Raw genomic sequence first — 15108 nt, 5'->3', positions numbered from 1 at the left:
GTTTCTCTCCCATAAGGTTTATTCAACTGAGTGCTACACTTTTAATATATCCCATTGGTACCTCAAACTTAACATGCTAAGATGGAACTCATCATCTCTCCTTTCTTTCCAAGCCAGATATTCCGACTGTATTCATTGGTTTAGTTGATGGAATCATCAACCACTGAGTTCAATAAGGTTGGAAACTTGAAGTCATCTTTGCCTCTACTATTCCTTATTCTTCCATCAGTAATATAAACAATATGTGATTTGATCTTTTCACTAATTATTAAAATTGTCCCCATCTTCTCCACCCCCACTTCTATCGTCCTGCTGTCTTATCTGGACTTATACAACAACCTCATAAATAACTTTGTCCATAAACCGATAAGCTATAAATCCTTCCTCTATACAACTTTTAGATTTATCAATGTAAGACATATTCTGGGGCAAACTCATGCTTCAAATCCTTTAATACTGTAGAGATGGCTACAGTAACCTACATATGTGATAAAAAAAAATTGTATAGAAATGAATACACACACATAGATACAAAGGAAAGTACAATCATATTAGAATTTCTGAATAAGATCATATCAATGTCAATATTCTAGTTGTGATATTATATGACAGTTTTGTAAGATGTTACTCCTCATTGGGGAAATTGGGTAACTGGTACGTGGATATGCTCTTTATTTTTTATTATAACTGTATGTGACTATAATTATTTCAAAATATAAAGTTTGCTTAAAACTATCTTACAAAATTCTTCAACATTCACCAGAAGAATTTAAGCTTTTAAAACAACATGTCACAACATGTTGCTTTCCACCTTTATCTCCTGGCATTCTCGGCCCCAAATTTTTACACTAGGCTAATAGCGTCACACACTGCTCACTCTGTAACTTTAGTCCTTATCTGGCCTGACTAATTTCTTCTCATCATTTAAGGCTTTTTCCTTGATCTATCAGATGAGATGTATATATCATCATTGTACTTTTACAGTGTTATGCACATTGTATCACATTTATTAGAGATTTTCCCCCTGTTTTAACTTCTTTACCAGGACCTTTTAGTGGGTGAAACAGTCTTATTTACTTTTATTTCCAGTGCCCATTAATTTCCTGACAAATAATAGATGTTCTCTGTATATCTGACTTTAGTAAATGAATGTGCCTCTCTGTAAGCTTGAAAACCATCAACTAATGTTATTATCTTCTACTATATAACTAGACTTAAAGCATTCATTTGCAAATTTAAAATGATTGACTATCCTACTATTTCTTTAACTCTTTATTATACTAACAGTAATGATTAAGAGCTTAGCTAAATTCATCCTGGAGTAAAATTAGTCTACTGATAATCACAATGAATCACATACATTTAAGGTGAGATATGCAGATAGAATGCAGATTTGGAGACTATATCACCTGAGAAAGCTGATGTTTTCCTTCACATGTATAAGAATCAAGTTTTCTTTTTTTTTTTAAGTAAAAGCAAACTTGAGGACCCTATAAGAAAATGAAGCAAATAGAAATACCATTCATTTGTAGTATATTCAGATGTTTGCTTATCCCTTGGTCTGACATAAAATTCTACACTCCAATTAAAAACCACCCACACATACATTAAGTGTGTAACTGGTGATAAAAAAAAAAAATTGAATTCAAAAGTTTGAATTTATTGTCCCTGGGCCTGATTCTAAGATGGAGTTATGAGACGGGTAATTATGCTGAGGGTAAAATTTAAGATTTCTAAACTCATTTTTATTTTCTGATTTTTCTTTTTACTTGCTGGAGGCTGAATGGGCAGATAATCAATTGAGACATTTGTGAAATGGGCTTAATAATAGGTTAGACTCACTGTCAGACTTAGTGAGGGAATGTTTATTTTCTTTTTGAAATCTGCAGGATGTAGATTTTGGATAGTGGAGGTGCAGAGTGTAATTTTTCTAGTTAAGAAATAGACCTTTGATAGAAGTCTTGATTGCCTGATTTTAATGGCAAAATGGGATCCTTGCCACTGCTTAAAGAGATACCAGTTGCTTAACTCGTAAAATTTGCTGTGTATACCGGCATGTTTTTGAAACTTTACTCACTCCACTTTTTGATTGACTATGTTTTAATTTTAATATTCTGTCTCATTAATACAGAAACTGTAACCCTAGTTTCATTTTTATCCTTTTAAGGTTTGTAGAAACCCCAGCCCATTTCTCTTGGAAAGAAAGTTATTACCGATCCACTATGTCCCAGAGCACACAGACAAGTGAATTCCTCAGTCCAGAGGTTTTCCAGCACATCTGGGATTTTCTGGAACAGTAAGTATCAAATAAGCAAAAAAGCTGTTTTACGTGAACTGTTATAAATAGGTAGTGGTGGATAGTCGAAGTACTGCTTATGAAGGCATGTTTTTAGAATGAATCTCCTACCTAACCCAAAATAACTTCCCCAATGACTCTCTGATACTCAAATTCATTCCTTTGGGTTAAAGACTCTCATATACTTTTACTGTAAATAATCTCTGAGAAAGTGAAACACTAAATTTTATTGTTCATTATACCTTGCTGGGAAAAGGATTATTATCTCCTTAAGATTAGGCTGGGACACTTAACTAAATTAAGGGAAAGATGAAACGATATCAGAGTATTGGGGACCCATACGATTAGTATACATCTCTGACTCGTTCCTTCTATTCTGTGTTCCACCTAGTGATTCTTTGATGAGGGCAGTGATTTTTACTTTACAAATGGAGCTTAGATTTGGAATGCCAGAGGTTTCACATCTGGTAAGTATTTGAGCCAGATTTCATGCTGAGGGTTTCTGACTCCAACCAATGAGCTTTGCCAATTTTAAAGCAAAAAGAGCTCATTGTTACCAACTGAATGAGTGTGTGTTAGTCCCTCTCCACACCTAACACACTTTTGTTTTCCTTTATGGCAGACCCATCTGTTCAGTTCAGCCCATTGACTTGAACTTTGTGGATGAACCATCAGAAAATGGTGCAACAAACAAGATTGAGATTAGCATGGACTGTATTCGCATGCAGGACTCGGACCTGGGTGACCCCATGTGGGTGAGTGGCATGGGCTTCCCCTTTAAATCTGTGGGCCATGCTATCCACTTCTCTTATACCTCTTCCATGGCACATAAAAAAGCAGGTTACTCTGAATGGTCAAAGCCATTGGAAAGAGAGTCATTGTGGTCAGCAGAGAAATAGTTAAGAGCTGTGGATTCTGAGTATGCCTCAATTCTGCATAATGTATATGTTTCCTTTGGTGTGGAGAAGAGGATTGGAAGTAATTCCTTGCATTCTTTATCTGAATTGCTCCTCCCAGTGTTTCACAGCTGATGGAGACAGAACCAAAGTCAAGTCCTGAATTGTATCCAAAGCACTTTCTTCTATGGCAAACTGCCTTTCTTATAGAATTATCCTTTTTAAATGAAGGAGGATGAAGTAAATTCTACACAAATACACAGATTCAAGTACCTGGTAATAGAGTAAGAGGAGAGAAGCTAATATCTAAAATAGGCTCTCTTTTTTTTTTTTTTTTTAACTTCACCACTGGGTCACTCATGACCTTAGGCCTCAGTTATGAAATGGTAAGAACTTACATGTACACACCTCCCAGGCAGCTAAGGAGTATACAGGTTAAGGATAGTAAAACATTTTACTGAGGTACTTAGGTGGACTTTCTTGTATTTGTGCAATCCATCATGCTAACTGGTGTGTTTTCTTTTCTTTTTTTTAATCATTCATTCATCCCACAAGTGCTACAGGCTTTTATACAGGCTACTTTTCCTGTATAAAAGCAAACAAAAATCTGTAGAAAAATAGAAAGTAAAAGAGAGAAAGAGGGTGGGGTGTCATAGAGTGTCTGCTGATGTGATTAAACAGAGCGCCTTATAATGTACCACGCCTTTCCTTTTTGGAGTTGGGGACGATTACCAGGTAACTTCATTTGAAGGAATGGTACAGATGAAAGTGTTTTGGTATACCCTTGCCTTTCTGATTCAATGTAAGATTTTACTGGAATTCTCACTGTGTACTTTTTTATATAGATTGTACTTCTTAATATTGGAAAAAGAGGAGGTTGGGGGAAAAAGAGAGGAAATGGCCAAAAATAGAACATTGTAATTTTACAAATACACTGATATTTTGTCGCCAAATTGATAAATGAAAAATACACTTCTTCATTGGCCCATTCCATCTTAATGTGGATTCAGTTCTCAGTTATCCTTGATCGAGTGAAAAGAGACTGATAGGTAAATCGAAGGTTAAGTAATTCAAAGCTTGGGAATGTATGATAATTAAGCATAAATATTTATAAATATATAAATTCTGATTTGACAGTGATTTAGAAATTCGGATAGTCCCAATTCATTGAATAATATCACCTTTTACGCTGATAGGTTTCCCTAGGTTGGTGCTCTGTGTCTTCTTACATTCTCTCCAGGCAAGGATTTTCTGTTTCTCATAAAAGCAAGTCAAAGTTATTTAATTTAAAATGCAGAACGAAGTATTTTCATTTACAGTTCCTGTTATTATTATCTTCTCACAGACGGAAGCACATGGGTTTTTAATGTGCCATGCTGTTTCTCCTTTGCTATTAGACATTTTCTCCTTGAGAACATCTCATTTTTTCCACCTCGTATCTGGCCATTTCCTCTCCATCCCTCAGCATCAAGCTGGCCTTACCTTCTTTAGGAAAAGATTCCATACCACTGTTCTCTACCAGTCTGAATTAGAGATTATTCTACAGAAGCAGTCTAGGTATAATTTTAATCATAAGACTTATTGTATAATATTAATATGATATATTATTTCTTTCTCTATCTCTAAAGGGGACAAGTGGCATATTTTGTCATGCATGTTTTTTTTTTTTTTTGCCATGTTTTGCCCATAGTAGGCCCTCGGGAATTTTTAAAGTCATAAGAAATGAGACTTGGGAAGTTATCTAAAAAAGGTAAAATGTTCTCTTTAAGATCGCCCTGTCCAAAAGATTTTTTTTTCAATGACTATAATGTCCTATATTTCTATTCTTCAACACAGTAGCCATTAGCCATGTGAATCCTTTGGGCGTGTGAAATATGGCTAGTGCAAACGAGGAACTTAATTGTAACTTTAGTTAATTTAAATTTAAATTGTTTCGTGCAGCTAGTTCGTAGTGTATTGGGTAGCAAAGTTCTAGAATACCAGCAATCAGGGAACCATTCTCTGCTTCAGCATTCACATCAGCAAAACTTTCTGTCCTGTTCTTCTCTTGTATTCCTTCCATTTTGATTATAGTAGATCAGTATAAAAAGTGTTGTGCTCCTTTACCTCCATTGTTTCCCCACTTCTGTTTGAAAGTACTCAGATTTGCCATTTGAGTTATAAAGATTGAGTCATTTAAAGTTTATTTTGGTGTTTTGGGGGCTTCCCTTATGGCTCAGACGATAAAGAATCCTCCTGCAATGCAGGAGACCCTTGTTTGATCCCGGGGTTGGGGAGATCCCCTGGAAAGGGAATGGCTACCTACTCCAGTTTTCTTGCCTGGAGAATTCCATGGACAGACGGTTCTGGCAGGCTGGAGTCTATGGGGTCACAAAGAGTCAGACATAATTGAGCAAATAACACTTTTACTTTTGGTGCTTTTACAAAAGAGCTAAAGGAAACTTTGGAGAAAACCTAGTTGAGTATCTAAGGAAGAATCAGCTAAGTTATACAGTGATCTTCTAAGAGGGTAAGGAGGAAAGAGAGAAAGGCAAGGAAAGTCATAGATATAATTGCTCTTGTAGCCAGTGTCTTATTTAGCTAAGACGGGACTGCCTTGTTTTTTAGGTTATTATTATTTAAGAAAAGTTTGAGAGGATTATTCATTTATATTCAAACTTTTTTTCCTGAGCATTGGCTATGAATCTATATGCCTGATGTTGATTCTTTTTAATTGATTTTTTTGATGCTCATTTATCCTGGTGCTCATTGAAACTTAGAGTATTCCATTTGAAAGTGATTTAAATGTTCCCCTTAGGTGTCAGAATTACAAATTTTCTTGGCTTCAATATCAGATGATGGTTAACACATCTAATATTTTATTTAATCCTTTCTGGAACTTCATGAGTTAGAAATTATTATCATTGTTTTGATAGAATTAATAATTAAAAATTAATTAAATTTAATAAATAAAAAGAAAAAGTGGTTAAAACCCTTTTCTAGGATGATATGCATAGTCATCAGCAGTGTCAGTATTTTGCCCACATTATTGGATGCAATCTTTTCTTATTCTTTTTCTATGGTAATACATTTGAGTAGAATTTGGCCTCTGTTTCTTCTTGAGTACCTCTGTTTCTATGAGATTGAGGTTTACCTGTGTGGGAAAGCCTCCACTCTTCAGCCAGAGATAGCCATACAGTAGAGAGTCTCCATACCTTTCTTTCTTCTGGGGAGGCAGGCACAGGACACCACTGCTAACTAGGAATAGTGAAACAGAGTGCTGTTATCACTCACCAGCAGCTTAGAGCTTGAAATTAACTGTGTCAGATTGAAGGTAACAAGAAATCAGGATATAAGAGCAGAATAGAAGCATTTGCAAGGAGCAGAGAATTGAAGTGATTTAGGAAAAACTGGAAAATACAATGAAATGGAGTTTTGCCAGTATGGGAAACAAAATAAATCATTTGGAAACAACTGTATTGAAAGGAATGTGCAAGCAGAGTGAGATTGAACTTATTACATACATTTGCCTCTCTGTGGTCTTTCTGTTTTATCTCCAAACTGAGGCATTGCTATTAAAGTATAGTTCTGCATGAATCCTGGGTTTTCCCTTGACTTAGGACAATTCTGACATCCTCATAGGCATCCATGTGAAGAGGCCACATGGGTAAGACTAGATAATAATGGTAGTCCTTAGCTAAATGAATGACAAAATGGTGGACTAGCTCAGGATGTAATAGTAACTGGTGTTCTGGTTTAGAAAGTAAGAACTAGGATCCTCTGAGATTCCTTGTCCTTCTAAACTGAGAGCTGTTGAAACTGGTGTGAAGCTCTTTTAGTCCATTACTTGATAGCATATTTTCACTTTTTTGTATATAAGTTAATAGCTAAATAGTTACAAAACTCTGCACATAAATTGCTTCTCTCTTGCATATAATAAAAAACATTTGGGATCCATGCCAAACATTTTCTCACTATGCAAGAAATATGAATCTGTGAACATGAAATTACTTGTCAGATTATCAAGGACAAAACTCTTGAAATTGAGAATGTCATCACATTTTTATTGATTTTTAAAACTACCTTCACCTTAGAAACTAGTCATGAAGTGGAGTCATAATATTTTGCTCTTATATGAACAAAGAGAACTTGAATTGCAGAGAATATGTGCCTTCTTCATTAGGATGATTTTAGTGTCACTGAAGAATGAAATACATTGGATTAACAAATGAATTGAATGAGATTTCTCAAAAAAGTGTTATAATTTAGACTATGCTTCCAAGATCCTTATTAGTTCTTCATCCTATTGTCTATTATATTACTTTATATCTCAGCTTTGCCTTATTTATCAACTGTCTAAGCATGCCTGTCATGTCCTTAAGAGGTGGATAATGATATTGACACTTAAAGGTTTTCCTGGAATGATGGATGGGAAACTATATGACATTTACTTTTGCATTTCTTTAGTCTTTGTACTTTGAAGAAAACCCTGTTTAGTTGAATTGGGTTTTTCCCTAGGGATTTTTAGAAATTATTATCTAAGATCATGATTTCTTCCAGGGCTTCCCAGGTGACACTAGTGGTAAAGAACAGGCCTGCCAAAATACAGTGGAAGTAAAGAGATGTGGGTTCAATCCCTGGGTTGGGAAGACCTCCTGGAAGAAGGTACGGCAGCCCATTCCAGTATTCTTGCCTGGAGAATCCCTTAGACAGAGGAGCCTGGCAGGCCCCAGTCCATAGGATCACAAAAGGTTGGACACAACTGAAGTGGCTTATCATGCACACATGCATGCTTTATTCATCTGTATTAAAAAGACCATAGCATACATAGGACTATCCATTTTTGTAAATTGTTATTATAGCATCCAGTTATAAATGAAGAGTCTTCAACCCTACATACCACAAAGCAGATAGTGCTTTTGTATTTGGAAAGACATAGGCCACAGCAACCTGGAGAAGGGCATGGCAACCCACTCCAGCATTCTTGCCTAAAGAATCCCCATGGACAGAGGAGCATGGTGGGCTACAGTCCATGGGGTTGCAAAGACTCAGACACGCCTGAACAACTAACAAAATATAGGCCCCAGCACATAGCATACTACCCTGTATCTTCTATAACCAATATTATATCATATTTCACATAGATTATATATATATTAGCTCTAGCCATAAATATTTCTTTAGAATTTACTTTCCTATATATGCTATGTTCTTTGTAATACAGCTGAAAAAATCATGGTCTCTAGCCTTGAGAAGACCAGAATATAGCAGAAAGGCAAGTATGTACAAAAAAACTTTTGAAAAATACTCATATATATATATATATATATATATATATATATATATTTCAGTTCAGTTCAGTTGCTCAGTCGTGTCCAACTCTTTGTGACCCCATGAATTGCAGCACGCCAGGCCTCCCTGTCTATCACCAACTCACTGAGTTCACTCAAACTCATGTCCATCAAGTCGGTGATGCCATCCAGCCATCTCATCCTCTGTCATCCCCTTCTCCTCCTGCCCCCAATCCCTCCCAGCATCAGAGTCTTTTCCAATGAGTCAACTCTTCGCATGAGGTGGCCAAAGTATTGGAGTCTCAGCTTTAGCATCAGTCCTTCCAAAGAACACCCAGGACTGATCTCCTTCAGAATGGACTGGTTGGATCTTCTTGCAGTCCAAGGGACTCTCAAGAGTCTTCTCCAACACCACAGTTCAAAAGCATCAATTCTTCGGCACTCAGCTTTCTTCACAGTCCAACTCTCACATCCATACATGACCACAGGAAAAACCATAGCTTTGACTAGACGAACCTTTGTTGGCAAAGTAATATCTCTGCTTTTAACATGCTATCTAGGTTGGTCATAACTTTCCTTCCAAGGAGTAAGTGTCTTTTAATTTCATGGCTGCAGTCACCATCTGCTGTGATTTTGGAGCCCCCAAAAATAAAGTCTGGCACTGTTTCCACTGTTTCCCCATCTATTTCCCACGAAGTGATGGGACCAGATGCCATGATCTTCATTTTCTGAATGTTGAGCTTTAAGCCAAATTTTTCACTCTCCTCTTTCACTTTCATCAGGAGGCTTTTGAGTTCCTCTTCACTTTCTGCCATAAGGGTGGTGTCATCTGCATATCTGAGGTGATTGATATTTTTCCCAGCAATCTTGATTCCAGCTTGTGCTTCTTCCAGCCCAGGTTTCTCATGATGTACTCTGCATACAAGTTAAATAAGCAGGGTGACAATATACAGCCCTGACATACTCCTTTTCCTATTTGGAACCAGTCTGTTGTTCCATGTCCAGGTCTAACTGTTGCTTCCTGACCTGCATATAGGTTTCTCAAGAGGCAGGTCAGGTGGTCTGGTATTCCCATCTCTTTCAGAATTTTCCAGTTTCTTGTGATCCACACAGTCAAAGGCTTTGGCATAGTCAATAAAGCAGAAACAGATATTTTTCTGGAACTCTCTTGCTTTTTTGATGATCCAGCAGATGTTGGCAATTTGATCTCTGGTTCCTCTGCCTTTTCTAAAACCAGCTTGAACATCAGGAAGTTCACGGTTCATATATTGCTGAAGCCTGGCTTGGAGAATTTTGGGCATTACTTTACTAGTGTGTGAGATGAGTGCAATTCTGTGGTAGTTTGAGCATTCTTTGGCATTGCCTTTCTTTGGGATTGGAATGAAAACTGACCTGTTTCAGTCCTGTGGCCACTGCTGAGTTTTCCAAATTTGCTGGCATATTGAGTGCAGCACTTTCACAGCATCATATTTCAGGATTTGGAATAGCTCAACTGGAATTCCATCACCTCCACTAGCTTTGTTCGTAGTGATGCTTTCTAAGGCCCACTTGACTTCACATTTCAGGATGTCTGGCTCTAGGTGAGTGATCACACCATTGTGATTATCTGGGTCGTGAAGCTCTTTTTTGTACAGTTCTTCTGTTTATTCTTGCCACCTCTTCTTAATATCTTCTGCCTCTTTTAGGTCCATACCATTTCTGTCCTTTATCTAGCCCATCTTTGTGTGAAATGTTCCCTTGGTAGCTCTAATTTTCTTGAAGAGATCTCTAGTCTTTCCCATTCTGTTGTTTTCTGCTATTTCTTTGCATTGATCACTGAGGAAGGCTTTCTTATCTCTCCTTGCTATTCTTTGGAACTTTGCATTCAGATGCTTATATCCTTCCTTTTCTCCTTTGCTTTTCACTTCTCTTCTTTTCACAGCTATTTGTAAGGCCTCCCCAGACAGCAATTTTGCTTTTTTTGCTTTTCTTTTCCATGGGGATAGTCTTGATCCTGACTCCTGTACAATGTCACAAACCTCCATTCATAGTTCATCAGGCACTCTATCTATCAGATCTAGTCCCTTAAATCTATCTCTCACTTCCACTGTATAATCATAAGGGATTTGATTTAGGTCATACCTGAATGGTCTAGTGGTTTTCTCTACTTTCTTCAATTTAAGTCTGAATTTGGCAATAAGGAGTTCATAATCTGAGCCACAGTCAGCTCCCGGTCTTGTTTTTGCTGACTGTATAGAGCGTCTCCATCTTTGGCTACAAAGAATATAATCAGTCTGATTTCGGTGTTGACCATCTGGTGATGTCCATGTGTAGAGGCTTCTCTTGTGTTGTTGGAAGATGGTGTTTTCTGTGACCAGTGCATAATCTTGGCAAAACTCTATTAGCATTTGCCCTGCTTCATTCTGTATTCCAAGGCCAAATTTGCCTGTTACCTCAGTTGTTTCTTGAATTCCTACTTTTGCATTTCAGTCCCCTATAATGAAAAGGACATCTTTTGGGGTGTTAGTTCTAAAAGGTCTTTGTAGGTCTTCATAGAACCATTCAACTTCAGCTTCTTCAGCGTCACTGGTTGGGGCATAGACTTGGATTACTGAGATATTGAATGGTTCGCCTTGGAAATGAACAGAGATCATTCTGTCGTTTTTGAGATTGCATCCAAGTACTGCATTACGGTCTCTTTTGTTGACCATGATGGCTACTCTATTTCTTCTGAGGGATTCCTGCCTGCATTAGTAGATATAATGGTCATCTGAGTTAAATTCACCCATTCCAGTCCATTTTAGTTCGCTGATTCCTAGAATGTCGACGTTCACTCTTGCCATCTCTTGTTTGACCACTTCCAATTTGCCTGGATTAATGGACCTGATATTCCAGGTTCCTATGAAATATTGCTCTTTACAGCATCGGACCTTGCTTCTATCACCAGTCACATCCACAACTGGGTATTGTTTTTGCTTTGGCTCCATCCCTTCATTCTTTCTAGAGTTATTTCTCCACTGATCTCCAGTAGCATATTGGGCACCTACCGACCTGGGGAGTTCCTCTTTTTGTACCCTATCATTTTGCTTTTTCATACCATTCATGGGGTTCTCAAGGCAAAAATACTGAAGTGGTTTGCCATTCTCTTCTCCAGTGGGCCACATTCTGTCAGACCTCTCCACAATGACCCTCCCATCTTGGGTGGCCCCACATGGCATGGCTTAGTTTCACCGAGTTAGACAAGGCTGTGATCCGTGTGATCAGATTGGCTAGTTTTCTTGATTATGGTTTCAGTGTGTCTGCCCTCTGATGCCCCCTCACAACACCTACCATCTTACTTGGGTTTCTCTTACCCTGGTCGTGAGGTATCTCTTCACGGCTGCTCCAGCAAAGCACAGCCGCTGCCCTTACCTTGGACAAGGGGTATCTCCTCATGGCCACCCCTCCCGATCTTGAACGTGGAGCAACTCCTCTCAGCCCTCCTGCATCCGCACAGCTGCCGCTCCTTGGACGTGGGTTTGCTCCTCTGGGCCGCCGCCCCTGACCTCGGGTGTGGGGTAACTCCTCTCGGCCACGTTTCTGCAAAGCCCTGACAGCCAGTGAGTAGGATTCCACTCTTCCGCTGCATGAGGGATGGGTTCAATCCCTGGTCAGGGAACTAAGATCCTAAAAGCTGCTTGGCTCAGACCAAAAAAATAAGAAAAAGGTGAATCTCCCCCTTTGGCAAAGAGTGTAAGTAGTTCAGAGGTGTTTAATAGACATAAAATGTTCAACTTTTCTAGTAATAAAAAAAAAATTGTGAGTTGAAACAATGAGTTTATTCATCCATTTGATCAGCAAAAATTTAAATGCTTAACATCCAGTGCTGGTAAGATTGTTGGGATACAGTCTTTTTATTTCTAGTAGAAGTATAAATTTGGATGGCAATGTTCTCATTCTCTTTTATTTAGTTTTCAATGTACTTATCCCTTGGTCTGTAAATGCCCTTTTTAGACTATTTTTCTATGAAATTATTAAAAACATTTACATAGGTATATATAAGAACACATACATACACACACATAAATGAAAGTTTCATTGCATCATTGTTTGTAATATACAAAATGGTACAACCAGATAGAATTCTTTATACTTAAAATTTTTGGACTGTGCTAGATAGAAACTACAGTTTAAAGCCCATGAAGATAAGCCCACAGTGAAAGATGGTATTACTAGTTATGATGTGTGATCATTTTCATCTTGGCAATCCTATTGCTCATGAACCTCAGTGTGATTTTTCTATCTGTGCTTTGTGAGAGGCATCCTTTATATTCTGAGAAAGATTATGTAGAGCTGATGTTATTTCTTATTGTTTGGTGAATTTTCTATTGAAACCATCTGGGCCTGAATGTTTAATTTTTTGGGAGTTCTTTCATTACAAATTTAGTGTCTTTAGTAGTTATAGGACTATCGAATGATCTATTTGATCTTGGCTAAGTTTTCGTAAACCACGGGGGAACTGGTTAAATTCAAAGTTTTTGAATTTATGTATGCAGAATTGTTTGGTGTAGTCCCTTACCCTTTCAACATCTGTGGGATCTGTAATATCCTCTTGTTTCATTTCTAATATTGGTAATTTGTGTTCTCTGTTTCTCTGTCTTTCTAGAGACTTATCACTTGTATCAATCTTTCAAAGAATCAGCTCAGCTTTTAGTCTTTTTAGTTATTCTCTGTTGTCTTTCTGCTTTTAACTTTGTTATTTTTGGTCTTATTTTATTTTCTTCTGCTTCTTTGGGTTTATTTTTCTCTTCTTTTTAAGTTGTTTCTATTGAACATTTATATTACTGAATTGAGATCTTTTATCTCTTCTAATGTTTATTTATTTGTCCTTTGTTCTGTTTTTCTTTTTCTGCTACCATTTAGATTATTTGACCTGTTTTTAGTATTTGATTTTAATTGTTCTATTTTGGTTCTGGCTGTATCTCTTTGAATAGTTTTTAGTTATTGCTCTAGAGATTGAACTATTCATAATTTTTCACTGTCTATTGAGAATTAATATTTTACCACTTCAAATGGAATGCGGAAAATTTACCATAACATTGATTTCATAACATTTCCCATGATGTTATAGTTTTCATATATATTACATCTATATATCTTGAATGCTACCTCAGACAGTGGTATAATTTTTACTTTCAACTGTCAAACACATTTTAAAGAACTGAAGAGAATAGCCTGTTTTATTGAACAGGATATTTATCATTGAAATTGTTCTTCCTTTGTACCAAAATTATAGTTCTGATTGGATAGTATCAGAAAAAAATAAAGAATTCCATGCACTCTTTTGTTTATCAGAATGATTTTTTTTCAAAGAAAAAGAAATACTTGCATTTTCTAAGCAGAATCATAAACCACATCAGAACTTTAATTTGATGAATTTTTATTGATCAAAAGTTTGTAAACATTCCCTCCATGTCTCCCTCATCATTTCTCCCTCCCTGCCTTTACACACACACAGAAACACACACACACACACACACACACAGAAACACACACACACACACATTGACTCATATAACTCAATTTGAACAATATCTGCAGTTATTTTCCAACATTATAGAATTTTGTCAAAATGGTCTTTGATAGGCCAATATTTTGTCTTCACTTAATAAATTCATTTGTTATACATGTTAAGAACATACTGTGTGAACAAAACATTTTTAAGTAAGTCACTCCAGTCAAGCTGCCCAGGGGCTGGGTACATTGCTACATGAGTCACACAAGCATTCTAAATCTTCCTTCTTACACATCTTCTCCTGGCTCAAAAAAGTAGAAAGGCTGTATAATACAAATAGCAGTAATTTTCTGTGTCTATGTCTCTTAGGTACCAGAGATACACATGCACACCAACTCTAAGTCTGACACTAATGTCAAGAGCTCAAGATCCCCTTCCTTAGGGAAGTTAACATCACTAAATCCATAATGTTCCATTAAAGTTCAGATTATAGAAAAATCATCTTGGTACTCCACCCAACCACTGAAAGACAGGGCTATTTTTAAAAACTATATTTTATAAGGCCATCTAGCTCTCATTTGAAAGGAAGCAAGTAGTCTTATCCTTCAGAACAAACTATGACCAATTCTAAGACAAATCATATAGGTTTGGTTTCTAAATTAGTTTCTGATTCACCACTCTTTGCTATGGAGGTACAAAATTGAGATGGCAAAATACATGCTCTCTTTCTACCTCCTTAAGAGGGTGTGGTGAGAAATGGCTTGAATAATACCCATTAAGAGCTCTCAGCTTCTTGGAGGACGATAAGTAAACACAATGAAATAAGAACTGTTTTTTTAATCTATAGGTGAATTACATGTCTTTCCTAAACAAAGAATGACTTGGATAGACAAAAAAGACCAAAAGCAAACTCACATCACTGCAGACAATATACTTCTGATGGCCACCCAACTCAACTCACCTTTATCCACAAAGGAAGTGAGAGGCTCATACTACAAAGCTGTCTCTCCCTCTGTCTCTCTCTCGCATGTGTGTGCAAGCACACACACACACACACATACTTTTTACTTTTTACCTTTTACCAGATGAAGAGTCTCATAATCTTTCTAATTAGAAATAATCAATTCAGCTATGATTTTATCAGCTTTGTTTTATAATCTCTATTCAACATTT

General features: G+C 37.0%; 1 protein-coding gene across 6 annotated transcripts in view; it reads left to right on the top strand.

Moving 5' to 3' along the window:
• The window catches only part of TP63 (tumor protein p63), a 301408-nt gene that overhangs the window by 105512 nt on the left and 180788 nt on the right, over window positions 1-15108 (top strand). For all 6 annotated transcript variants that reach the window (XM_059886572.1, XM_015471963.3, NM_001191337.1 and 3 more), the window contains exons 2-3: window positions 2168-2296; window positions 2919-3051. In XM_059886572.1, coding sequence (XP_059742555.1) covers window positions 2168-2296; window positions 2919-3051 — 262 coding nt within the window. The remainder of the gene's footprint in view (window positions 1-2167; window positions 2297-2918; window positions 3052-15108) is intronic.

The sequence above is a fragment of the Bos taurus genome, chromosome 1 (genome assembly GCF_002263795.3).
Source record: "Bos taurus isolate L1 Dominette 01449 registration number 42190680 breed Hereford chromosome 1, ARS-UCD2.0, whole genome shotgun sequence".
Classification (NCBI taxonomy): Eukaryota; Metazoa; Chordata; class Mammalia; order Artiodactyla; family Bovidae; genus Bos; species Bos taurus.
The sequence above is the reverse complement of the archived record's forward strand: the minus strand, read 5'-3'. Positions and strand labels throughout refer to the sequence as shown.